Raw genomic sequence first — 27,562 nt, 5'->3', positions numbered from 1 at the left:
AGAGGCCTCATAACTTCTCTCAATGAGGAGTCTCGGTTATTGCTGAGGAAGAATGAGCACGCCATTATCACAATAACATTACATGTAGTGCTGTGTAAGACCAGTGATTTCACAAGATTGGTCTGTCTGAGAGAAACTACAAAGTCAGTGAGGAGTAGAAGAAAAGGTAAGGGAGGGATAAATGGTAATCAAATATCATTATAATTGCTGTATTATAATGATAATTGTTGTGTTATAGCTCCCATTAACACTAAGAGCGGTTGTATTCATAATTATAAATGCTCCTTGATGGAAGTCTAACTACAAACAAATGGACTTTCCTGGTCAAATACTGTCACCTCCGTTTCTCAGAAGATACTGCTTTCAGAAACCATAGTTGTTGAGGCTGCTAGAAGCAAAGACTGCTTTTGCCTAAAGGGTAATATATTGACCTGCTGGTTTCTCTTTAGACCATATTTGGTCCAGGAAGAAGATGATGTCAGACAACCTGTGATGTGAACCTCTGAGCTGTCAAGAGGGGCACACTTGTACAAAGCTGCCACATCCCCAACTCTGCCTTCCCTGCTTCCTTCCCTTCCTGAAATTGGTGCATCATATGGCTACAACCCCCTGCTCTCCAATGGTGTTTAAATTACAAGGCAGGCAGCTACAACCTCGGCACAAATCTCACAGTGGCTTGCTGGTCTTGTGCACAGAAGTTTCCACAATAATGCTAGTATTTGATATGCCCTCTCATAGGGATCACCTCTTATGTTGGCTCTCTGAATGGAGCACATTTTCCAGCCACTGCCGTACCACTGCTATTAGAGAGGTCAGCAGCAGTTCAAGGAAACTGTAAACCCTTTTTCCAGCATGGGACACGATGGACAGCATCCAAGTGGAAAGTCTTCTTATGAGACTACAGGGAGCGATTATACATAAATCTAATTGTCCTGAGCAGACAGGGAGCTAGAAGAGCTGTCCACTACCGTGCAATACAATGCAGTACAAAGCACAACAAATACTCCACAGTCAACACCAGGAAAAGCCAAGCTCTTAAAGCGAGATGCTGAATCACTGTCAGAGTGGCACACATCAGTAGGATGAAGCTCAGCTTACTACTGATCATGCTGACTGGAAAAGCATCACTGTCACATTCAGAATAGGTAGGGGAACGCTAAAAATCTCATAATCTCTCAGCACAGACAAACCTGTTATAAAATGAATAAGCAGCAGAGAAGCTGTGCTTGGGAAACAGTATCAAACAGCCTACAGGAGCAGTTAAGTGTCATGTCCCCATAAAGACTTTAATTATTGACTTGGTGATTAATGGTGCTAACAGCATCCAGGCTGCAGTAACCTAGATTGCCCCCAAAAGGGTTTGTTACACTGAGGCCTTCTTACATTTTCCCCTCAGGCCAGCTGTTACACACCGCTGGCACCATTGGGCAACTGAGCCGGCTCCTGCAGCAGGTGCGTGAATCAACAGAAATGATGTCTCTGCCTTTCTGCAACAGCTTCAACAAATAACCACTCACTGCCCTCCCAAATCCCAATCCCAGGCTCCATTTCAGTGCTCAGTGGGTGAAGGCAATAGGAAGAATGGAAACGTTCCCAAGAAGTGATGTTGTTAACGAGAACACAGTACTGGCAAGAAACCAGCTAAGTTGACATTTTCAAGCTTGAGAAGTCTACAGATCAAATTGTCTGCTGACAGTGTAGGCTGCAATGATCCTTGCAAACAAGAAATAGGTAAGTGTCTCACTTGGCACTGAAGTCAAAGCCTGTATCTGTTTATTGTCAGGACAATGTAGCTTCATGACTGAGACCAAACCTGTACTCTCGAAAGTCACAGTGTAGATACTGTGTGAAAATCCTGTGAAGAGAACTGTAGGGCTAATGTCTGCCATGGCCACAGAAATCAACACAGCAAGGCCACCAGATAAGGTCCTAACTGAAAACTGGAAGACTCCTGGGAAAAGAGGGAGGAATGTGAGGAGGGAAGATGTTTTACCATGAGCTAGCAAATGGTTTATCTCTTCTGACCACTGCACACCTACAGCTAACCACAAAAATAGCTACTGGGTAGGTCTGTTAGAAAAGCAGAGATACTAGCCAAATAATCACAGCACTTGCTACCACTGAGCAGAGGATTCATGCATTTGGTACTCTGGCGCTGTGAGTCAGAGATTCACATAAGTAGATTTCAGCAGCTCTTCACTGCATCAAAAAAACTGAATTAGAAAAACATTCCAGAGTGGAGAAGCTATCTGATGAAACATTATCTGGAAAGGCAACTCACATTGTCCTCCAGGGTGCCATTACACCCAGGCTGAGCCAGCAGAAGTTTGACAATCTCTACATGTCCGTGTTCACTAGCACACATCAGAGCTGTAGACCCCTCATCGTCTTGGATATTGACGTCTGCACCACAGGCCAGTAAAGCTTTAACCATGTCTATCCGCCCATGACTCACAGCTAGCATCAGCGCGGTCTGACCAGCCTGCATGGAAAGAAGAGGAAAACCTTAATCACCACACAATCAGTGACAAAGCATGCACACTTATTTTTTTCGGCACTGTGCTTCTTCTGAGGGAAGGTAAAGATTGTTATTTTATACAGCACTCTCAAGGCTTTGCTTGCCGTTATTTAAATACCTTTTATGCATAATATATCCCACATTCACATAGCTATTTATTAAAGAAAGATATTGGATCTATTTCCAGACATCTGGAGCTCCTTCGAAGGAATTAAATGGTGCAGATTTTGTAAATGCCTCCTAAAATTCAGTAATGGTTCTTTCATATAATATTCAATCTTAAATTTTTAGAAGAGATCCAGACCTGAGGCTCAACTGTTCTTCCACGGCTCCATTTTGTATACAGCAATCAAAAACATATACACAAACATCAAAGACCGCAGAGGGTGAGAGTGAACGAGTTCAAAAGCTGAACCAATGGAGCAGGGATGGGAGCGTGGAAGGAAAGATAAAAAGCCTCAGGAGTAGGAACAGTTCTCGTGAACCATTTGACTGACCTGGCTGGCTTTAGCATTCACGTCCCCGCAGCTGAACAGTTCCTCCACTATCCTCATGTCCTTCTCTGCTTCCACAGCTGCGAGCGCAGCAAGCATGATGGGGGTATAGCCGGCCTTGTTCTGATGATTTACGTTACAGACATCTGCAGAGGGATGAGATAATTTCTTTGGAAAGCAGGAACCCAAAAAGCAGCAATTGTGCTAATGAACTGAATAAACTGTTAGTAGAGCAGCCTATAAAAAGAAAAGGCAGCAATTGCTCTCATAATGGAAGCAATTCAAGGGAAAGTGGAGAAGAAAAAAAATAAACAGGGGTGCTCTTGAGACTGAGAAAGAAAAGGATTCTCTTCTACTATGCGTGCAACACAAGGAAGAGCACAAAGCCATTTTATATGTCATCATTTAGGGCCTTCTTTGTGCGTTTTTCTTCTTTTGTAAAAGCAAGTGGTCTGAAATTTGACATGACCATCAGGGTCATGGGTCCAAACCCCAGGAATACCACCAAGAGAGTCTAAGCTCCTCTCCTGAGGGGATCCGCACTGCAAAACAAAAATGGCCCAGCAACATGGTCAGTGGAAAAGCTGTTTCTCGTCAGCACAAACATTTTCCTGTAATTGGCGTTATTTTAAAGATCTGCAAGTGTACTTTGACATGTTTTGGAGCTGCAGAAAAAACCTTTCAATTAAAGACTGTTTCCAGCTCTACAGAGTATTTGGCTGTGAACAAAAGTACTCTGGGAACAAATACAGTCAAGTCCTCTGACTAGTGCCAGCAGCTGACAAGAGTTCTCCTTTTCGTTCAAGTCTAGCGTTCAGTCTGTCTCTGTTCCTAAAATTCTGCAGAAATCCAGCAGGGCTTATTAGTTTACCAGGCAGCAGGGCTTTCAGTGTGCTCATCGTATTGGAAAGCAAGGACTCAGACTTACATAAACAGTATCTCTAGACTTGGGGTTAAATTACACCACAGATATCTTAACAAGCAAAAATGTTTCAAGAAATTCTTCAGATTTATTGCCAAAGGCTTTTTTTCCTTTAAGTGAAAAGAACACTGCAGAAGCAATACAAGTGCAGAAGCAAGAAAATGCACTTTTTTTCATGTTCCATAGACATCACCTGTGCTACCTTATAACCAGTAGCCCAACCTTACTTTCAGAAGTAACTTCTGGGAAGCCACTGAAGCCACAGAACATGACACTCTGCTACATGCATTACTTCCTGAGTAATGAATAATTATTAAACTGATGCTCTCCTATCCTGACTAGACTACTTCAGCAGAGGTGTTTTTCCTGAGGTCACATTTCAGCTCCTTTTCTATACGGCTAATGAGCAGAGCTATTTTCCTATTTGTCCTCTTGGTAACACTGCACGGTGATACAGAGGAGTCTCTTGTCTCACTTGCTCTTCCCACCAAACACACAGACACGGAGTTCTTGGACCAAGAATCTGCCTGTGATATAACCACATTGCAAAGTTGACTGTAGTGACCATTTAGACATGGTCCAGAGGGAGACTGCCGAAACCTGAAGGAATTTGCCTGTTCACAAATCTCTCCCAAGTGCTGGCACGTGCAGTATGCTCCCACACACCTGGCACTAGTCACATTGTTGGATTTTACAGTTAAAATCCGCTGTCTTCATAGGAATACACCAACTGCTGTAAACTACAGCAGTCCTGACTTCTAGCAACAGATGACCGTGTTCATGCTACCCTGAGAGGAAGCTGAGGGGCAGTTTTCTCCCACCGACGTGCTGCAGAGCCAGCCTGTTGCATTTCACTGTGCTCCTGACATTCCCCGCATTCCCCTGCTGTGAGTCACTCTTCCCAACAGGCTGCCTTCAAACAGGACCAGACATTTCAAAGCGCTCACTTTCCTGCCGAGGAAGTCTTTGCAGTGACAGACGTGCTAGGTTATCAAAGCTGAGATTTGTATCATTAATATCCTTGTTTATCTGATGTTACCCTTTTGGATTTATAAATATTGCTAGGCTTACACTCCAGCCATGTCATTGGCCTAGTTAAGCTTCACAACCGTGACAGGTTTTATAACTAGTTTAGGGAAAGAAACTTCAGTCAGGGAGCAAAACTAGGCTTAAACAGATCACATCCTGCCTGGGACCAGATCCAACTTGTGACACCTTCTGCTGACTGCCTTCTGGCTTAGCGCAGGTAGAGAGCAAATGCTCTAGAGGCTCCTCTCTGCCGATACCTTCTCTGCATGTGTGTGGCAAGGGGACTGAGAGAAGGAAGCAACAACAAAAGCAACTAAATGAAGCATCATCACATTGCTCATGGATCAGAGAAATGCTCCTATATAGCAGAATACCATATTGCTCCAGTTTCTCAGGACAGCAGTATAGACGTGCCAAGGTGGTGGCCAGAAAAAGCTTCTGTACTGCTCTAGTAAGATAAAGCTAGACTAGTTTGAGTGTTTAACACGGGTGTTTATACCTGAATGCATCTTCCTCCGCCAGCACCCTACCTTTGGCTGAGCAGCAGCTGCGCTGCCTCCAGAGAAAACTGCTGGAGGCTGGTGCTGCTGAACTTGGACTACAATCCAAGAGTCAGGGATCTACCTATCTGTCCCAAACACTGGTCAACTCTGTATATAATTGAGTGTTTTTGTAACTTCAAGAGCCATCACCATCACCTCCAAAGGTAGCACTAGAAACAAGGATTCTAGACTACCCAAGTGAGCCACCACGTAACTGTTGACAGTTAAAACAGCTGCTGGAGGAAGCCTGCACTTGACCTCTTGCTCATCAAGAATTTCACCATGCGGACTGCAAAAAACAAAAATAATTAAAAAAATATGCAAACAAGTCAACCTACTTGCATCCAGAAGAAGCTTTACAATTTCAAAGTTAGAATGTGAGACGCTGTAATGCAGAGCTGTGTTTCCATTTCCATCCGCCATATTGATGATATGTCTGAGGACAGGAGGAGAAATCTCTTCAAAAGCAGTTATGTAGTCTCCAACCATTTCAGGGACAGCCGACTTCTGACTCGAGACACGAAACCACTCGTGCTGGATGGTATTTAAACAAAACCTCTGCCAAAACCAAGACAGAAAAATTTACATATGGGCAATCTATTTAAAGGATTTTCCATCCCACAAGTCAGTGATGCAGGAGGTGAAGCCTTTTTTAGTCAAATGTGGGAAGAAAGTATTCAGCTCACAAACAAGATGTACGGACTGAAACTTTCCCTCTGACTAAACCCCTCTTTAAAACAGCAATTGTTTACCTCCTCTCATTTCACCTAATTTTTAGGAATGGGTCACCTCTGAGGGCACAGAATTTTAGGATGAGATTGCCCTCAGAATTAATTGGTATCAAATACTGGTGAACAGAAAAAAGACTTGGAGTAACCATTTCCATGAAATACTTCACTAAGTTCATAAATCACTGATGAACCCAAGACTACGAGCAGTGGGAACGCACATTTCTCAGGGACTTAAAACAACAGCATGCTAAGTCAATTAGGCCGAATCCTGAGGCATGAATTATCAAATGCACAAAGTATAGGAGAACTGGCTGGAGAGCAGTTCTGCAGGAGAAGAGCTGGGCATTACAGATGATCACAAGCTGAACCTGAGCCAACAACATCACACTGTAATGAAAAAGGCAAGTACTGTTTTGGGGTGAATAAACAGATTTATAGCTTGCACGGCATGTGATGCAGTCCCTTCTCTCCACCTAGCACTGTGAAGGCAACAGCTGGACTACTACCTTGCCTGGTCTGATCACTGAATGACAAGAAAGATTCAGTTGAAATGGTTTCAAAGGTGATCAGCAAGAACGATTAGAAGTCAAGGAGATCTGACCTATGGGACAGACAGGAAGGACCGGAGATTCTCTGCTGAAAGAATGGCTGGGGAAAGGAACACCATAACATTTTTACAGTGCAAAAGGCTGTTGCAGTGAGAAAAGAACCTGTTCTTAACCTGCAGGATGGATAGCTGTAGTAGTAAGGGATTTCAGCTGCAATGAGAAGATGCATGTTAGACATTCAGGATAAACTTTCCCATTGGTATGGACTGAGGGTGGAGGGGTAGGAGCCTCTTAGGCCAGATAACTGTCTGTTGGGAACACTGTAGGTAGAGCAGATCTAACTGTGAGCCAAGGGTGTTCCTGCCGTCACCGCCAGCTCCGACCTTCTGAGACAACTTCTCTAACCTGGAAGAACCACCATGTCCTCCGTCTCTTCTCATAAACCCCCACCTGCAAGGTGGCCAGTAAGTTCAAGGACAATTTTGCAGAAAAGACACTCAGCACACTTCTCTAGCCTCTAGGGAAAACACAGAGGACCTGTTTCAGTAGTTTTAGAGGGGGCCCGTGTCTGGTGAAGGGAGAATATTCTACGCACGTCAGTACTACATGTATATCTGTACTACATATACATATATACAGAATATTCTACATCAGTACTACTATAATAAAAACTTACAAGGTCCAACCATTTGAGTTGAGACCGTGTGAACATACAGAGTTGAAACACAAAAGTGGTCATAAAGTGTCATAATAGATTTTTTTTTTAATTTTAGGCACTACTGAGTACAAAATACCACTAAGTAATTATTTTTACAGTCACAGTATGACACGCATTATTAAGTAAATGGTACACTTTTTTTATTCAAGTAATCCATCACATCCCAAAAGGAGCAGTCCGCAGCTCTTTCTGGCGTAAACAGCAGCTACAAGATCTGAGTATGTTGGAAGAGGTTGGGACAATTTAGACAGATCCCTAGCTGTACTGAAGTTTACCCTTTTTGGACAAGACTTCTTTATCAGCAAACAGACAGAACAAGAGCTGATTAGCTTGCAGTTTCCAGATACAAAACACCACTTGTGCTGGCAAACACTTTAAGCACAAGAAAGAAACATGTAAATTCAAATTACACTTCCAAGGCAGAGATTATCACCTGGTTATGCCATTTTTGACACTTTCAACTCCGGCTGGGCCTGAAGCATTTGTTGTTTGAATGTGTAAACTACTCGTGAAGGACCGACACAGGATTAAAAACTACCCTTCGCAACTGTATTAAACAACCTTTCAAAACATTCCCTGGACCACAAAGGTCAGAACTGGACACAGACAATATCTGTGTCTGTGTCTTACAGACAATATTATTGTCTTTACGAAGCTGCAGATGCTCTATGGTAGAGGAGACTGGCACTGGATTGTTGCCTTTTACATCACTGCACAACTGTAACAAATGCAAAATTCAGTTTCGTATCACTAAGCAGTGTTCCTTTGCTTCCAGACTGCCCTCACAAAGTAGCATAGGCAATTCCTGTATGAGGCATATGGGTGATTCCTATATGAAGCAAATACAACCTTATTTCTTGAGACTGAGTATTAACAATGAATTCTCCTCACTCCCTGGTGCACTGATAAAAGCTACCAGCACAGCAGGCAAGACAGAAACAGTATCCCTACGCTTAGAAGGAGGCAGAGCATGTTCAGTTTCAGAACAGGCTGTGAGCTTTTGTCATGGGAAGAACAGGCTCCTCACCCCATGCAGTCTGTTAATGCGAGGCCTGAGAGCCGTCCACAGCAGTGCTAAAGCAACACTTACAAAAATAACACGGGAATGCACGGATGTGTTGAAACTGCACTTTCATGTTACTATTTTTATGTGTGCGCCTTGGGACGACAACACCCCAGCACACAAAGCTCAAGTACATTCTCTGCACAAAAGTCTCCTGATAGAAAAAGCACTTTGTGACTCTTCCAGGAAAGATGAAATCCTCTTCTGCCTAGCCACCGTGATGCTGGTCCTGCAAAACCAGAAGTTATCCTTCCCTGAAATTTTTCTGTTGCAGCTCAGAGAGAATTTTTCCCTGCACTGCTTACCACATCTTTGTTGGTCAATGCCTTGGGGTCATCAATGTTGTTCCTCAGCAGGTGACAGGCAGAAAGCATCTTTTCACTTAGTTCATATCTGAGGGAGACAGCAGAATACATGGCACACTTAATTTTTTCTCTCAATGTTTCAGCATAGAAACATTTACCTTTCTGAAAGTCATGTGGCAATGAATGTTTCCAGGCAAGCCATCAGCTGCTGCAACGCAGAAGCCACTCTGGCAGCTCTTCTCCACGGGGACTCCCTCCACGGCAAGCGGAGCCGCTGTTGGGGTCACAGACCTCCATGAGGAGGGAAAAATATGTTTCCCAGATGTAAGCGGGAGGAGCAGCAGGAATGGAGAGCAGGCGACGCGTCACTTCTGTGCTTTAGACTTGGCAATCCTTCTAGTGGAAATTCTCACCTACCGCTGTACGGCTGCAGAGCATATATGACATACTCTGTGCTTTGATTACTTGATTAACAAGAGGAAATGCCGGCAGTTGTGACGGAAATGGAATTAACCAGTGGGAAAGGGCACAGGCGGTGCCTCCCTGCCGGCTCTCGTTTTATCCCGCTCACCAGAACCAGACTTTCTCATCCCACCCACTCTGGAAATTCACTCTCTTTCTCCAGTCCTCCTTCATTTTTTCACTTCTGCCCCCTTTCCATCACAAATTTCAAAACTCAGGGAACAGCTGAGCTGGCATGCCAGGCTGTGGCCAACCATCTCTGCCTACAACCCGCCACAGAGGATAACGGCAATTTTCCAGGAAAATTCTCCCAAAAAGTGGAGAGGCTAGCACACTCATGTGTGTAAGGTGGGCATTTTAGCCCTCCAGGGTTACAAGCCAGCTGCTGGTGCTTCTAGAGCAATGAAATGCTCCAGCATCGCATGGACCATACTCGGTCATGTGGCCACGCGCCCTGCCGGTTCCCCTCAAAGGGCACTGCCAGGGCAGCCAGCTTGCAATGAACATGCTCCTCAAGTACACATGGCTATCTAAGCTGTCCTGCTGCCCCTCTTCACCCTCACCCCTTGCTAGGGCAAATATAAATTAGAGAGCTCCTTTGAGAAACTGCCCATCTTTTTGTGCGACCTGTAAAATAACAGGCTACAGTACTGTATAAATAAAACTCAGGGTACTTTAAAGCTCACAGCATTTTAGAACTCACAGCTCCAAGGCCTACGAATAGCCCTTAATTATGAATTTCTGCATCTCTTTTATTTAGCAGTTGATAATTACAGATAAGTTCGATGCTAAGCTATATCTCCAGTGGAACATGACATATTAGTTTTGTCTTAGCTCTTTTACTGTTATTATTCCACTTACATAATTTTCCAAGCTAGCACACTTGTAAACATCTGCCAAACCCAGTATCTATAAAATATCCCTTCACTATCTACGTTTATACTTCCTTTTGTCCATTCACTAATCAAGAATCAGTAAAAACTCACCACTACTGCTTTCCCTGTGCCAAAATAAAAAATGCCTTGCCTGTCAAATGCTACCTTACACAGCTCATTACCAGCAATTTGAAAAGTAACTTAGACATGAAATGCTGAACAAGTGCATGATGTCAGCCTTAAAGTATATGATAGCATATGATCCATATGAAGTATATGATCTCAGGGTTGGATGACCTCCTTGCTGCTGTACCCCATCATCTTACCAAGCAGTACCAGCCACAGCTGAGATGCTGTGGAAGGTGCAAATGGAAGATATGCTCCCAGCAGGCTGCTGACCTGGTGTGCATGGTTCAAGGTTCATTTGGTTGCTTACTTACTGTTTTACAGACCAGGTTACCAAGGCATTGCCTGCTCCTAAACAAGTGCCATTTGTGACCTGGTAGAGCCTCTGCTGGGGGGGGGCCGCCTGGGTCTCACTGTAAATGGGCCATTTAAAGCTGCTGGGGTCAGCCACTGGAAAGGATACCCTCCAAAACCTTCTCCCCACTCACACATGGTTGTTTTGCCACGAAACCACTGCTGGTTACCAGCTCGAGGAGGAGGGAAGTGGGCAGCAGTCAAGCAGCGATGGGGGCTGGAACTTTCTCCACCAGCATGGGCACAGCCCATGGCTCGTGCTGTGCAACGAGGTGGCGGTGACCCCCTCAGAGGTGCATGGGAAAGGGCGAGCAGCCTACCTCTCTCTGATTTCCACCTCCTCGGCCTCGCACTCCAGGGGGGGGCTGTCCTTCTCTGCCCCTACGGTGCAGACCTCCGGGGCGCAGGGCACAGGCTGCCCCTCCTCTGTGTGCCGGCCGCAGGGGTACTCGTGGCCATCGCACTCCTCCTCCGAATCCGAGGAGGAGCTCTCCTCGGAGCTGGAATCGTCGCTGGATGTCGTCTCATACCTGGGGAGAGAATGGGCAGGGGCAGGGGTGCTTGCTCAGCGCCATTCAGCAGTGTTCAGTTCCCACCTGCACTGGTGCAAGTTGAAAAATGTCTTGCAAAGGCTTAGTTCTCCTGTTTTCTACCCAGAGACCCCTTCTACTCACTGAACTCAGTGTCACTGCCAACTGACACTGTGATTATTATGTGTACAGTGTGTAATTAAAGAACAACCTTTTTTAAACAGAAGTCTTAACACTGTCAGACTTTCCCTTAGCCCCAAAATGAAACGACTTTGTTCAGAGTAAATTGCGTTGTTGCCTTACTAGGCAGATATAAGCAGGGAAGCTAACAAACCTATCTAAAGACAACAGCCACAATTTTAACATTTTCTCCTGTGACAATCCCAAACATTTTGATCTTTTAGGTGAAATGTAAGTGATTTGGACAATTATAATGCTGATTCTAATGAACTGTCTTATCTCACCAACCTCAACAGCTGATGAATTAATGTACTAAGCCTATTCTTCTAATGTACAACAGTGATTTATGAGTGGTAACGTTCCCCCCCTATAAGTAATAATACTTTTAGCCAATATGTATGAAATAAAGTAATTGCGGTATTTAGGCTATATACTGCACAGCGCATTTGTACTAAAGAAAAACTAATCTGAGGAAAGGGCTTGAAAAGCTATATAAAAATAATTTGGTGAAACCATTTTAAAGTTATTTGCAACATTCTGCAAGGGTAAGTAATGTTTTCAAAGAAGATAATTTTCCATATTGTTTTCTGTATTTGTGTAGCAAAGTTTCTGTATTTATCTAGCGCAAAGCCAGAAAAGTTAACTCTTAGGCAACACCATCTTTTGCTGTATTGTTCAACAGCACAATGCCGTGCTTGTCAGCTGCCAAATACATATTAAAGTTTTCCTCACTAAAATATTGCCTGAAAAATGTTCCCATGGCTGAGTTTGTTTCAGTTTCCTGTGTTAAATTTGGCAGCAATCTAATCTACAGGTACTTGAGACTGATGCCATGTATGACTTGCAAGCACAAATGGTTCACAGAGGATTAAGATGAGCTCAGCTGTTTCCTTCTTCCCTCCGACCCTTAAACTCAGCAGATGCACCTCAGCCTGAAGGACAGGCCAAAGCTATGCATAAGCTCCTGGGTTCCTCCCTTCCTTCCCACTGTGAAAGTGCTTCAATGACAGATTTTTTGGAGACGGGTCTCTTACCCGCCATTAATGCCGACAAACTGCAGGTTCTTCTTGGTGTTGCTTAAATCCTTTTTCCCGTCCCTTTTCTTCATGATAGATTTGAGTGTGTTTTCATTATTAGTACATACTGTTGAAAAGGGAGACAAAGCACACATATCAGTACAAATCTGTAGCCGGCTTTGACTGCAGCAGCTTTAAACAATTTTTCAAAACAAACAGCTTTCTGTTTGATTTACCAACTGAAGCTGGGCTTTCTAATCTTTTTATACATTTATACATAGAGTCATGGTGTGAGATCCACATTGGAAATATAGAAGAACACTTCCAAAAACAACTCTGGAAACAGAAAACTAGTTTAGCCAAACTTTGCCATCTTCCAACATGCTGCTAATCTTTATGATGGTTTAGAAAACTTTAAGAAAAGACACTTTTTTTTCCCCTTTGCTATTTGTGAAAGACTTCTAACATTGAAATGGGTTACTCTGCTCTGTTAAGAAAATCTTAATTCTTGGTGTCAGATGACAGCAGCTCATTGCCAGAACTAACACATTAGTACAGACAGGACATTTAACAATAACCTATTCAACAGGGTGGAGACGTTCAATCAAGGTTGTTTCTTCAGATTTTAGTATTCACTGAAACAACTTTTAAACCAATCTCTAAGTGTAAGACAGGTAAAACATTCATGCAAATTTAAGTTTAAAAAAAATATTTTATTAACTCTTTCTCTCTCAGTACATTTTTCTTATGAAGACACTAAATGGCATTTCACTGATGCACTACAATGCCATTTAAAAACTAATCACTATCTGCAGACACAGGATCTCACACTGTGACTTTCCCTGTAGCCACATCTTTCCCTGGTTTCGCAATTTTGAGATCCCTGAAAACCTTCTTTAACTGTATTTCATATTCAAACTCCATCAGCACGATGAAAGGTGAACGTGAGCCAGTTATTACCATAGAGGCCAGAGGCAAGCTGGTCATCTGTCAGGTTAATTGGAGTGAGAGTTTTGTCCTGAGAAGAAAAGGACTTCCTTCCCCGAACAGCTTCCACCAGGGGAGTCTTCCTCTCCTCCTGAGCAGGCACAATGTCCTGCTCCAATTTCAGCGTTCGCAAATTTGAAGTTAAGTGGGTGCTTGCAAGTTGGCCGTGAGGGAGGTACTCCAAAGTAGCACCTGCCAGAGAAGACAGTAGGCATCACGGAGGAGTCAGACCAAATCATTTCTGTCAACACTGTGATCAACAGGGGGAAAAAAAGCAAACAAATCGGAAAAAAAAGGGCACCACTTGTGCTCTACAATACTCTTTTCTGGGGATCCAATAGGAAAAGGGTGTGATCGCTTTCAGAAAACACACAAAAAAAATAGCTGTGAGTTTTTCTTTCCATTAAAACATACAATACAAAGAAAAACTATTAAGATATTGGCTTTAAAACGGATGAAAGGAGTGCTCCTTCCTTTTCCTTCTCTTTCGGTACATGCAGTGACCCCAGCTCCTGCCACCCTGGCTCAGGGGGACTTGCTGAGCTGCTCCTCGCTGACAGGCCTGAAGAGCACGTTCACGGACTCTGCAGGTTCCCTCTGCAAGAGCAGTGCCCTTTTTGTCTTACTTTCTTTTTTAAGAAATGGCATTTTCCATGAAAGCAGAAACTTTTCAGGAAACCTTCCTTTTTGCCAACATTCCACTAATTCTCAAAGTTATATACTTTATCCAGTTACTGAGACAACTGCAATAAACTCCCACCCACTGCATTTCTATTTTTTTTCTTCTTTTCAGGATTGTACTGAGCTAATAGTTGTATTCAAATCAAATTCCAAATGTTTGGGTTATACATTTTTTTTTTCCTGATTTGCTGGCATGCACTCATTTTTTCCCCCTCTGTGTGTTTAAAAGGCAGTGCTAATTACGCACAGACTTTTACAGATTCCCCTGGAGTTCCTCCAGCTGTGCTATTAGGACTGCTCTACAAAGCTACACAAATGCTTGTTTGCGGAACACACTGTTTTTTTAAACACACATTCTTCCTTAAGTAATCTTGCTAGCATTTCAAGGAAAAAAAAGATAGTGTTTAACTTATTTAAACACTATCACTTCTTTCTTTCAAAGCTTGCTTCAATCACTTCTGTCTTTTTTTCCTTTTCATTTATCAAGAATTAAGCCACAGCTGCCTCATTCAAATAGATGAGTGCCACGGCACAGGATGCTAACATACTGTAGTAATGTAAATTTCAAATATTCACTTTTAGAAATAGAGCTGACATCTTTATTGGTCTTGCTAGACTGCCTTTCCCCCTTCTTACTTCACCTCAATTGTTCGGGTTTTTTTCCTATAACAGAACATAATGAAGCTGATTTTTCCAAACATTGCCACTTCCCAGCAGCTTCCTCCTCTTTGCTCCCGTTCCCCCCCAAGTCTGTGAGTTCCCAACCGTCTCTCACCCCAGTTGCATTTCCAAGGCTCCTTCTCCAGCAATGAGACCTGTTGCCCACTTCCACCATTGCTTAGTTTCTCCAAGCTACAGGGGGAAGCCGCCTGCCAGGAAAGGCACACGGCAGGGTATCGACAGGCATGTCACTACAGGTATAACCAAAAAGCTTCTGCCCTCTCAGGAAAGTGCGGGGTGAAGGCGGCAGCCGCTCCAGTGCCCCCTGTGCAGGAACAACCCCTCCAGAGACACGCCTGCGTGCTCAGGACAAAATGGGCACCCGTGGAAATCAACAGGAAAGTCCTGCCCTCACTCCCCCACCTCTCCTTGCTTCACAGCAGTGGCCGACTTCAGCCAGGTCTCTTCCCGACAGCGAGCACCATCCCTGATCCGCCAGCCGAGGAGAAGAGGGCTGCTAAGGTGATGGAGTGCTGAGCCAAACCCAATGATTTTCAAACTCCCTTAATTGAAAAACAAGGAAACGGCCTCTCCCTCTGCTTGCTTGGAGCAGTGACAGCTACAATTAGAGAGTACCAAACAGAGTAATCGCTTCCAACTGCAGCTGGTGGTGGCTGCCTCGCCTCGTTTTACCGGGTCACCCCTTCTGCTCCAGCCTCGCCACTGAGGACACGGAAAGGGAGTGGTGAGGACCTGCTCTGAAGCACCGGAGATATGCAAAGCCTCCGAAGCTGCCCAGGTTTACTGTCAGCTGAAATCTCTCCGTCTCTTCACAGTCCTCCTCCAAAGGCAGCTGCGACAACCGCAGCATGTCCTGGGGACACGGGTGGGCTTGCGTGTGCTGGAGTTGAGAGGAGCCGGCAGGGCTCTGGCAGGGCAGAGGGGGGGGTGCTGCCTGATGTGAACCAGCAGCACCTTGGTGTGCCCTGTCATGCCCCCTCAGCAATGCTCAGTCCCCCAAAGCCAGGGTCTGAACTTCCTCAGGTGTCTCCCTTCTGCCCTGGGACACAGCTGGGGAGGGAGCTGCAGGGTAGGACAGAGAGAAATGGGCAGCAGCAGACTTTTCTCCCCTGCCTCACAGCCTCTTCCCTAGCTAAACCTGCTACCGATGCAACAAGATCTCAGTAGGTTCCCTCTTCTGGTTCATCCCTCAGTGGCTGAGAAGCACCACACTGAGTTCAGGATCTGGGTGCGGCATGTTGTCCATGCCTTCAAACGAAGAAGAGGTGTCCTGCTCAGCCCCCAGCACCTGACAAAAGAGGATAACATCAAGGCTTGAGGACAAGCACACAACGAATAAGTGTGCGTTAGACAAACTGGCCGGTACACTCATTCTCCTAACACAGCTGTTAAGATGTTTAGACTTACTGCATCTACAGTACCCAAGGTTCAAGGAAGGACAGCTTTGGGCCCAACACACCATTAATGCTGCAAGCCATTAATTAGCATTTAACATCAGCTCTCAGGCCTTCCCCTTTACAAGACAGCCAACATAAAGATGCTTGGAGAGCAGCAACCTAGTGCAAATCACTTGGAAAAATGGATGAAGGAAGCAGATGTGCTACCCAACACTGTGGTCAGTGATTTAACAGATTAATCAACTGCTGCCCAAACCAAAAAGCTGAACGAGCCAAGTTCCCGCTTCCTCCAACAAGGCTGCAGGGTCGCTGTCAGGGCTGGAGGCACCGCGTGCTTCTCAAGTGTGGAAGTGAAACCCTGGCTGAAGATTACCACCAGTCTACACAGACCTTCAAACAGACTCGTCATCTCACCTCACAGATCTCAAGTATGCTTGCACAGAATCCTTCTCACCGACACTGGGTTGCAGCGCACAGCACTGACAGTAAATCAGCCAACAGGTTTAACGCTTAGCCAGCCACTGCCTCCAGACAGAGCCGCTCGGGTAGACTCACCCTGTTGATTTTTGTTAGTTCGCTGTTGTGGGCAAATAATGCAAACTTGACATAAGTTTCTAAGTATTGATATAACGTAGCTAACCACAGCATGGAGCTGCCAGGAATTTCTAAATGTATTTTGCAATATAGTATGGGATCTTGGAAAAGTTCACAAGTAATTTAGAAGTAGGATAAGACAAACCAAAAAAACTTACAGACTTCAACTGTTTGTAAACCCTTACGCAGAAAGCTACTCATCAATTTCAGAGGGAAACAAGTGACTGAAGCATCTTCAGTGGTTTAGCCCCAGTGGTTTGAGGGAATGAGAGCACCTGTTTTTAATTTTTTAGAAGGAACCTCCACTCCTAAATCACTTGTGCTTCTTTTGAAAATCTTACCAGTTTAAGCCAGGGTGACAGCAAAACTACTATATGTCAGCAGCAGATTGCCCGTGCCATTTCTGGCACCTATAAAATCTGTTTATTGTTATTAAGATGCTATATCCCTTCCTAACTGCAGACCTTCCCTTCCATTTATGACAGCATGAGTAGTCATGTAGTAAGCTGGTTCAGGGAACTCACTGGGTGAGCTTTAAACAGTACTTTTTCCCCTGAATTTGTGCTGAACTCATGATAACAGAAGCCCGGCCTTTACTTGCTTTTGAAAAATTCCATTTAGTCTGATGGAAGCAAACCTAAGTATTACTATAAAAACAATTTAGCTTGACAATACTTTTATACCACTGGAAATCAAGAGAAGTGCAAACGAAGCCGGGGAATTAAATACCATCAGGATGAGAACCTAGCTCTCTGGCTGGAACATCACAAGCTTCTAGCTAAAAAAAGGGCACGAGCTTGCTGCCTATGTGGTAGCTGCACAGAGATTTTATTTTTAACCTGTTGATCAGTACAAACATTTACTTGCACAGTATAACAGCCAGTGATACAACTTACACACTCCCTGTTAAAGACAGTGCATAAATGTTGTCTGAAGCATATACAGCAAGGAAATACTTCTCTTTCACGCTGCATGATTTCTTCACGGTAGCAATAAGCTCCCTATGAAATTACTGTCACTGAAGAACACAAACTCTTCTCCAGTGGTCTTAAATCTTATTAAGTTGCTTTACCCTTAAAAAGTTATTTTTTCCATATAAATAATTTTTAACCCACTTTCCATTTGCTCTACAGATCAGAACTACTGAAGAAAAAAAAAACATTCTACTAAGGTAAATAACAAGGCAGTGATGAGCAAACTTGTTACGTTTAAACATTTACAATGATTGATACTAATCCATTTACCTGATAAATGTATCACCTTCAGAAGACTACAGAGTTTCATTTTAAAAGGTACTTTTGAGCCATTCCAGGTTAAAAGTCAGTGAATTTAAAATTTCAGAACAAAAAATTGCCACACATGAACTTTTTATACGATAAACTGACAGAAGCCAGATTCACTTGGGGCCCAGGTGTAGGTAAATGTTGCAACTACCATCTGGCTCCAGGGAAAAGGCTCCTTCTAACAGGATGGCTCCTTTAAAAGGATTGCAAGAACAATCTCAATTTCATTTTCACTCTTGCTTTAACCATTTTCTTTCTGTTGAGAAGCTGCCTTCCATCCACAAACTAGCTGGTGAAGCTAGTTTGTTGAAACTGGAAGTCAAAACCAATTCCTTTAATTGAACAAGATCGAACACAAAATATTACACGTCTGTGAAGCAGCTAATCATGTTATGTATGAAATGCTCTCTTTCCAAGACAACTGTGTGTGAAGTTTGGTGAAAGCCATCCTTAATTTCCCTGATGAGTGGTGGATCAAAGCATCTCATGATGCTGGGCACAGCAGGAAGGTCATCTCAGAGCTTTCCTTTCTTTCTCATTTATGAGGAGTTGATCTTCTCAGCTGATGCTTTATTGTTGCTGAAATACAACAACACTTCCTTGGAAAAACGGGAATCTCCTGCCATTAAATATTCATAGGTGTGCCTGTTACCATGGGAGCTGAACTCTGAACAAAGCTCAGTGCCTGAACATCATGTCCCTGTGCCACAGCACGGGGAGGGAACTGGGGTTTTACCAAAGTCACTCTAACAGACAGGCTAGCAGGCTGGAGCTTGCCACTCTCTAAGCAGCAATAGATTTGAAAGAAAAAATTATTTATACCGTGGCAAATTATAGTCTTTATTAACTGAAGGAGAAATGAGGAGATAGAGCACCTTTCAGATTCAAACACTCCATGTAGTGCTGCCACAGAATGAAACCAGCAAATATTCTAATGACAATAATGGCAATAGTAATAAGCTTGTATTAACACATGACCAGGGAAGGTACGTCAAACCTCTTTAAAGAGCTATATGGAGTTTCACTTGAATAATGTCTTTATAGGACAATTACTGACCAGGTCTCTGCTTCTCTTCTGATATAACGGGATAGGTATTTAAAACAGAAAAAAACCCCAGCTAAATGCCTCAGCTCCTAATATAGAGGTCGCTACCATTTTCAAACAACACAGGCATTTGAGCTTTATACGTTGTCACAACTAGCAGGTTAATAGATACCACCTGCCATACAAAAAACGCAGAGGAGGCACTGTATTCTTTGAGATGCCAGGCAGACACACATGAATAAACAGTACTCATCTGGCACACAGATGGGACCATCTGCATGACCGTTTTGCATCATGCACCACCTTCCAGGGAATGTTAAAAATGCTTCACGTACGTCAGTCACCCTCTCCCCGGCAGAAACACAGACGGATTCTGTTTGTTACACAAACAGGCACATCTGTAAAGAAACTTAACCTGGTGATTAAGGCATGCATCTGTGGCAGAGTTGAAGCCGAGGGCTTCGTTCACTTGCCTAGACGTAGACAACCAGTGCAATTTGTAGCAACCCACAGCTTTGCAGGGTGCACCAACATGCCTGAGCCTCAAACAGCGCCGGCTCCCGAGCCTCAGGCAAGCCTCAAGTCTTTAACTGCACTAGCGTGGTCCATGCTGCCGGGAGGGGGGTTACCAACCCATCAAGATACACAGTTTTTGAGAGAAAAGGCTACAAACTTTGTCAAACAGAAGAGCTGTTAAGAGAAAACAGCTTTCTCCAGTTCCCTGCTGTTTTTGCATTACAAATGACTACACGGAGAGAGACAACCATGGCCACAATACCTCATGAGTCCTACACACCAGCTTCGGACAACCAGAAGCTTCTCGCATCACCATCATTCCTTCGGTCTTTCCATCATCCCTCAGCCTGCCCTCCCCAGCTCTGAGTGAAAGTTATCAAGTCGAAAACCCTGGAAGATCTTTCCACCAGGTGGCACATCACGTTTTCCTATCCCCCGAGACTTCTGACACCACTTGCTTCCTACTTCCTTTCATTCCCTCAAGTCTTAATTCAAGAAGTTGCCTCCTTCCTCACGATGATTAGTGTAATGCTTCCACTGGGGTGCTCAGTCAGGACGGCTCCAAAAATTGTCTGTAAAACTGATACTCCAAAGATCACTGAGACAAAATAACCATGCATTTTCAGGTCAAATATGCTCAGGTAATTTTTCAAATCAATGGTAGAGCAGTTGTTTTTAAATACCACACTTGCAAACTCCTTGCCTGTGAAAGACATCCATCTACAAGACTTGTGAAAAGTCCATGTAATTAAAACCCCTACAAGTGACATTAGGCCTCTGGCTGATATTTTGCAAAACGCATCAGACGCACTCAAGTGTAACTTTCTGAAACTTCTCAAAAATTCTGTGACAATAAACAGAGAACCTGAATGCGCTCACCTCTCTTAGTCCTCCTATATGCTGTCTGGTCTGAAAATAAGGATCAGTTAGCGTCTAGGTTTGTCACCCACATCCATACGATCCAGCTGGACACAGACAGGGTGCCAATGCTGGCTAACATGACTTTGCGGAGTGGAAATCGGCTTGTCTGGCCAGCGGGTTTGATTTCCCTGACACCACTAGGGCTTCTGAAAGACAGTGCATATGTAAATAGGAGTTGCTTAGTTACGGAAGCGAAGGTGTTTATTTTGCAACAAGCAATATACTAATTGCTAATAGACCTGGTTCAGAGATCATCTCAGATGTCCCCTTGGTTTGTGTCTAAGGATGCCAGCTGCAGAGCCAGCCCGCGTCCTGCTCAGCAGGCTCCAGCTCTCGTGCCTGTGTCTCCATCGCCTGCCACTAGCTGTGTCACAGGCTGCGAGACGGCAGACGCCCCCCCAGCACACCCCCATCTCCCCAGCACTAGCAGGGAAAAAAAAATCTGTAAAGCTGAGAATTTGACTGATGTGCTACCTCAGGTATCAGAACCAGTATGGACCACTAACCCTTTAATATGGCAAACTGGCACCCAAATCACATGCCTCAAAGCCAGCTCAGGTATTTTTGCCCTAAAAGTACCTGGCCTCTAAGAGGTGCTTCCTAAGGATGCTCTTTGAATAAAATATTAAAGACAACACTACTGCTGCTACTGTGAAACCAGGCACTTCTGCCTCTATTTTCAGCCTGTTTTTCTAAGAAACCAAGGCTTCCGAGGTCATGCTTCTTTCAGTAACTTAAACCCGATAACTCATTTTAACCAAACTGGACTAGGGATTTAGTGGTCTGAAGGATTTTTATATTTATACAAGCTTTAGAAAAATCAGGCTGAGATGCCAGGCCTGGAGAAAGGGGTGCTGGTTGAGTTCACACACAAAACACCCGAAAAGCTACATCCAAGAGATGTAAATGCGAGGAAAGACTTATTAAGAGCTCACAAGCTATCATGAGATACTGATGCATGGAAAAAAAAAAAAAGGCTTTATTAGTTCCAGTGCTTACAGAATTATTTAAGTTAGCGCTTCATTCAGCAAAAATCCTTTTACTGAAAAAAGTAACACATGATCTGTAAAACCACAGGAACAGGCAGCAGGACTAGCAGATAAATGTAGTAAAGACAGTATTTTTGAAATTAATAGAGAGAGAAGGGGAAACATTTCAGGCTTATGACCTCCTTCTCATTCCAGTTCTGCATGGGTCTAAACTGTTATAGCCCAGAGCCTGATTTATGCACACAGTCCTGGCATGTAGTTCTTACCAGGGACTAAAAATAAAGAGATTTTACACTCAGCATCCACAGCTAAAGATAATGGCATTACAAGTTAAAATAAAATTATTCCAAAATAATTTTATCAAGAACGTGAAATTTGAATCCGCATAAGAACATCTTTAGTAAAATATGATCCATTGCTCCACTTGTGTCTAAATACTTCCAAGTCTCTAGACTACACATTTGGTATCGTACAGTAAAAGCAGGGAAAGGAATCGAGGATTTACAGCTAGCAAAAATTCTGGTTCACTGTTTTTAAGGACACTTCTGGTGTCTGCTAGATACGCTTATTATTATAGTATCATTACTTTTAAGAAGCCCAAAATATAAAGTGCATACCAGAAAGATAGTAATATTGCATATATAATATCATATTGCATGCATGCAAACAGGATATCATACCTTTTCTTTACCGCTACATAAATGTTGCTTACTGCTTTGCTATGGGAAGCTAAAATTTTTACTTTAACTCCTTTAATGGATGGTTCAATTTAGCGCATGAACGTCAAAAAGAATCAGATTTACCATGCTGCCTTTTAACAAAAATAGGTAAATTTTAAGACATTAATAAGCTGCAAGAGCTTTATATAGCAGTGCATTAGCCAATAATAATATGTTGACATTAAATGGTATTTACTCAGGATTTTTTTTTCCAATTCATCACCCATGATACAGATGAATTTGCACAAGTTCCTCCTGTTTCCTTAACCTCCTGTTTCAGTCACTGTATGGCAGGACCAAGACAGTATCTAACAGTCACTGCTAGGCATTACATACTAGTTTCCAGTAAGCCAACATTTATAAATTTAATAGTAATGTGGTTGGATTCAGCAATAAGGTATTAGAAAAAATGGCTAAGTTTTAAACTAAACTATCAGACACCCAAAAATAATAATAAAAAAAAAGTAAGCAACTTTACTGCAGGGAGTAAAGAAATCCCTCAAATTAATTGTATAGATTTTGAAGTAAATAAATAAAATGCAAGGAAGTATTTAAATCTCAATTCTTGCCTTTCCTGAGTGTCACCAAAACCTCCAGCAGTAATTACAGCTTATGCCTTTCAAACATGAGGCTGTAATTAGGCATTAGGACAAATAGTTATTGGAACAGAGAAGATGCAAGATGTGGTTTCTGTGAAGCGCTCTAGAGTTGCCTATTATAAAGCAATCAGCCCTCCTGGAATGGGGAAAGCACCCCACAGCTCTCTGGCCGAGAGGCACAAGGAACGAAGGCAATGGAAGAAACACTACAAAACCCAGGGAAATGTCTGTGGAAACAAGTCAGTTTGATACAGACGTTGAATGTGACTTTCAACTCTGTCAAATCTGACACCGTAGTTTTTAAAAATTGCATGCCAAATTTAAAGGAAGGACAAAATTCCAAACCCACAGGCATTAACCTTGAATTCTCTTAACATTATACCACCTCTGGTTTTTCATTTACCAGTGGTGGGCTGGAGAGAATACCCAATAGGCATGTCCAGCAACGTTATGTTCTGCGTTTCATTGGGGAGGATTACACACTTGCTTCCAGACACAGTGAGAGCCTAGCAGGTGACTGACCTGCGGTGCTGGCAAGGAGCAGACCAAATGCATGCCCGGACACTGGGCTTACCTGACGGGGCGCTTCTCTCCATGCACTGCTTCTGAAGGTCCAGGCTCCGCAGCTCCTCTGTGCTAGCATATTTCATGACGGAGTTGATAGAGGTGAGGGTGCTGATGAGCTGCGAATTGAGAGATCCAATCTGGGAGTGGGGCTCTCCAAAGGCTTCTGCCAATTCACTGTAATTTTCAGCAAGCAGCATCTGCTGTTCCTGCAGCAGCTTCTGCACGCGCTCAATGTAGTGATCCAAGCCCGTCCTCAGCTCAGGCGGAGGCAGAGGGCTTTCCAACAGGCCACTCACCGGCTCGCACACGGACTCTCCACCAACACCAATGCTCCTGGTGCCAGCTGGCACAACCGGCAATGGAGGGGCTCCACAGGCAATGCTCCTCATTTTAAGACCAACCAGGTAGTTCTCATGAACGTTTATCTGCCCAATGCCACAGTCTTTGGTTTTTATTGCAGAGGGCTTTTCAAAGCCAGGGTGGCTAGAGAGCAAGGTGCCCACTCCAACTGAACGCATTTTAGCAGACACGTGTATGTCCTTCACCCGGCCATCTCCTACTGCCACGCTCCGTGTCTCCACGCTCTCCGTGTTGGTCTGTTTATCACAGCTGCTCAGAAAGGTGTTTGTCCCACAGTCTGCCAGGGAGGCTGTCTCTGTGCTGGTGCACTGGCTCACCATCTCCAAAGTGGTGCTGGTTTGCCGGCTAGCTGTAGAAGGCACGGCCATCACCATCGCCTCTGCCGTGGGCACAGTCTCTGTGGCCGTTTCACGGGACACATGCTCCTTGGGGGTGCAAACCACCACGTCCACCGAGCAATCCCCACAGCCCACAGACCTCACTGCTCCAACCAACTGCTCTGTCCGGCCAGGGCTCGGAGCACTTGCTGGCTCCTCCGTGTTGACACCTGTCTCACAGACGCTTGTCTCTGCGCCCACCGCCTTATCGCGCAGCTCAACTGACCTCCCTGTGCCCTGGTCTCGCACCTCTGCCCTCTCCCTCACCAGCCACCGGCTCATCAGCAGCTCAGGGCCTGCAGCCGTGCTCCGCACAGCAGGTCTGCAGGAGCTGCCAACGCTGCTTGTCTGCAGGTGGTTTCCCACTGACGAATCGGCAACGTCCACGTGGTCTCCCACCATTTGGTCTCTCGTTTGTATGACGGCCTCCACCATCCTGCTGACCACATGGGGCTGAGCCATCACGGCTTTATCCACTTTTTTCCTAGACCCAGCTGCCTGCAGCTCCTGTTTTAATTTGGTCATTTCCCTGTCATGGGTCGTTTCCTTTAACTGAACCTCTAGTCTGTAAATCTTCTCCTTAAGGGCTTCAATGGTCTGCTGCTGAAGCTCTATCTCTTTCTCAACCTCCGTAGACAAGCCAAGCATGGCCTCCGTCACCCCAACCCCAGACTCTCTCATTTCTTTCTCTGTCCCCACAGCTACTTCTCTGTGTTGCCTTGCAGATCTGTTGTATATAATCACATCATTCATGTTCTCATCAGCACCTACAGCAACAGATCGAGTTTCTTTTGTCAGGCTTTCTCTGTTCACCCGAAGGTTTGCTGGACTTTCATAGTTGCTATCCTGGATTTTTTTCTCCAGGGCTTGCATCTCAGCAGTCAGCTGCCTGAACTCCTCTATCCTCTGAGAGCTCTGCTCCACGCTCTCCACCTCTTCCTCACAATCTATATACAGTTCTCCACCTCTTCTCACCTGAGACATGTGTTCCCACTGCTCTGCATTTCCCGCACTGTAGGATCGCTTTCTGAAACCATACGTGTCATTTTGAGTGGCTTTCCTCTGGTTTTTGAGTTCAGCCATCATGTGCCTCTTCTCTTCCTGTAACACTGAAATTTTGACCTGCAGCACAGGAATGGTCTTGACTTGCTCCTCGAGCTCCTTGAGACGCTTGAGGGCAACTGCCATTTGCTCCCTGATGTGCTGCAGATGCACCGGGCTCACGTTGGTGACTGGTGTGGATATTCCTGAGCTCATGGGGCTGTGACGAATGGAGCTGCCCAAGGAGGGGCTGAAGCAGGCGCCGTAGTCGCCGTTCCCTTGATACCCATTCTGCAGCTGCTGAGACATGTGACCGTACCCGCTGGATCCCACAAAAGAGGGGAGGGAGCTCGTGGAGCCCATGCCTCCAAAGCTGGAAAGCCGAGGCCTGCGGACATCTCCAGGCGTGACCTGCGTCATCCTTTCCTGCTCGAGTCGCCTCCGTGTTTCCATGAGGGTTTTTGTTACATGGAGGTTGTGCCGAGGAGGCTGAGGGGAGGGAGGAAGAAGCTGCTTAGTCTCAGGGACGGTTAAGTAGGAAGGAGATGCTTCAAAGGAAACTGAGGGTCTCGCAGCAATGGACAAGGTTACTTGACCCCTCGCTGCCAGGCTAGACTGCTTGTTCTCATCACTGTTCGACGAGGAGAGAGACTCTGTGGAGGTCCAGCCACTGCACTGGCCACCAGAGTTCTTGGTACCTGCCGAGGCTGGTACAGCTTTCCTCTTCTTTCGGATGTTTAGTTTCTTAATGGTATTCCCCTTTTGTATATCATCCACGTACTTCAGAAAATCCAAGTCTAGCTGGTAGCCATAAGGTGTTTCGACAAAATAGGGGTCTTTCCGTTCTTTTTCACCTTCTCCATTTATAATAACTTCCTCTTTTTCTGGAAAAGAAGAAACAAAATCGGCATTGGAAAAGAAACTATGTCTCAGTAAACAACGCGCTGAAACACAAGCGCAGGAAGATGGGTGTTCACAGCACGCCGGAGGCAGAAACTGCTGCTGCAGCTCAGCGAGCAGACCAGCTTTCCGCTGACTGACCCTCAACACTAAATCCTGATTAACTTTTTAAAAGTTAATCAGTAGGTTTTCAAATGCTGAGAAGTGCATACCCACATAAATGTGTACACATGCACACGCACAGATAACATCTGTTAACAAAGAGGCACAGAAGTGGCACAGCTAGTAGCTCAAAGCTGTCTTTCCCCAATCCCTCCAGCCTTCCTGTGTCACACCAAGCTTTCACACACACTACGCTGTCACATAGAGACCACAGGATTACAACGTACCGCACGAATCATCCGGAGACCAACTCCTCCAGAAGGTGCATTCGAGCAGGCGACAGGAACTCCGACCCCGCTCCTTACGCAACCGATGCCATTAGACTTTACACAGATCTGCAGCTGTTTTATTTATGGCTTTGGGAACTGCTGCCGCAAGTGCAGCAATACCAGTTCGCTCTCACCTCAGCTCACGTTACTTCCACCAGCGCCTCTGCCTCTTTCATTTTAAACTGCACGAAGCCCCCCGCACCACGACAGGCAGCGGGAGCCCCTTTCAGCAGGGTCCCGAAACCCACTGCTGAGGGAGACTGTCGCCTCGCACGTGAGGAAAACCCACCTGCCCACCAGACTTGCCCGTCCCCAGAGCAATCCAAATAAAACTTCACCAGATCTGCTGGGCTTCCTTGGGCTGAGTATTTATACGCAATACTGCTATACAACCTGCTCCTCCCTTCCCACTTGAAGGGGGAGGGGGAGGGGGGGAGAGAAGGGAAAAACAACTGTTGCGAGTTATGAGCTGGAGGAATAATAAAAGCCAGCTTTCCGGTTACCTGAGTTAGCCACCTGCCTCTGTCCCCACGCTGCAAATTTTCCAGCCACGTATGGCCGCCCCAGCTTCATGTGTCACATGCCGAAGCTCTGCCTCCCTCCCGGCTTTCTCCTTCTTCACCCCATGAGGAAGAGCCGCCCGCACCCGCGCAGCGCCGGCCGGCCGCGCACACCGGCCCCGCCGCCGAGCTCCGCCAGCCCGCCCGCCCGCCGCCCTGCCCGCTCCCCCCGCCCGAGGTGCGGGGTCCGCCCCGCCCCCGCCCGCGGGGCGCAGCGGGCTGCTACCGTGGCTGGAAGCGAGCTCAGCTCTCCGTTTCGTTTTTAAAAGGCGAGGTTTGGAAGCCGCGTCCTCTTAAAGGAATATAAGCCGGGGGGGGGGGGGGGGGGAAGAGAAACTCCTGACTTACTGCAACTACAGGAAGTGACTTAATGTTGTACTCAAAAGGTTTAGCAGAAGGAAAAAAAAAAGCTCCTGTTTTTCCAGTTTCCTTGGCATGCTTAAGAAAAGCTTTGTCTACAGACAGTGTAACTGCTTTCAAGGCGATCCCGTACGCTTTTGA

At 45.1% G+C, this 27,562-nt stretch overlaps 1 protein-coding gene across 8 annotated transcripts in view; it reads right to left on the bottom strand.

Annotated features, from left to right (window-relative positions):
* The window catches only part of KANK1 (KN motif and ankyrin repeat domains 1), a 131,359-nt gene that overhangs the window by 1,961 nt on the left and 101,836 nt on the right, over positions 1-27,562 (bottom strand). For 4 of the 8 annotated variants that reach the window (XM_076363348.1, XM_076363349.1, XM_076363346.1 and 1 more), the window contains 8 exons: positions 23,400-26,054; positions 13,374-13,592; positions 12,432-12,540; positions 11,008-11,217; positions 8,871-8,958; positions 5,844-6,063; positions 3,016-3,158; positions 2,282-2,482 (listed from right to left, as the gene is read on the bottom strand). In XM_076363348.1, coding sequence (XP_076219463.1) covers positions 2,282-2,482; positions 3,016-3,158; positions 5,844-6,063; positions 8,871-8,958; positions 11,008-11,217; positions 12,432-12,540; positions 13,374-13,592; positions 23,400-26,054 — 3,845 coding nt within the window. Of the gene's footprint in view, positions 1-2,281; positions 2,483-3,015; positions 3,159-5,843; positions 6,064-8,870; positions 8,959-11,007; positions 11,218-12,431; positions 12,541-13,373; positions 13,593-23,399; positions 26,055-26,459; positions 26,545-27,004; positions 27,168-27,287; positions 27,334-27,562 lie in introns of those variants that run through there. The other 4 variants (XM_076363353.1, XM_076363345.1, XM_076363352.1 and 1 more) reach the window with 4 other exon arrangements.

The sequence above is a fragment of the Aptenodytes patagonicus genome, chromosome Z, assembly GCF_965638725.1.
Source record: "Aptenodytes patagonicus chromosome Z, bAptPat1.pri.cur, whole genome shotgun sequence".
Classification (NCBI taxonomy): domain Eukaryota; kingdom Metazoa; phylum Chordata; class Aves; order Sphenisciformes; family Spheniscidae; genus Aptenodytes; species Aptenodytes patagonicus.
This window is presented reverse-complemented; position numbering and strand designations above follow the sequence as displayed.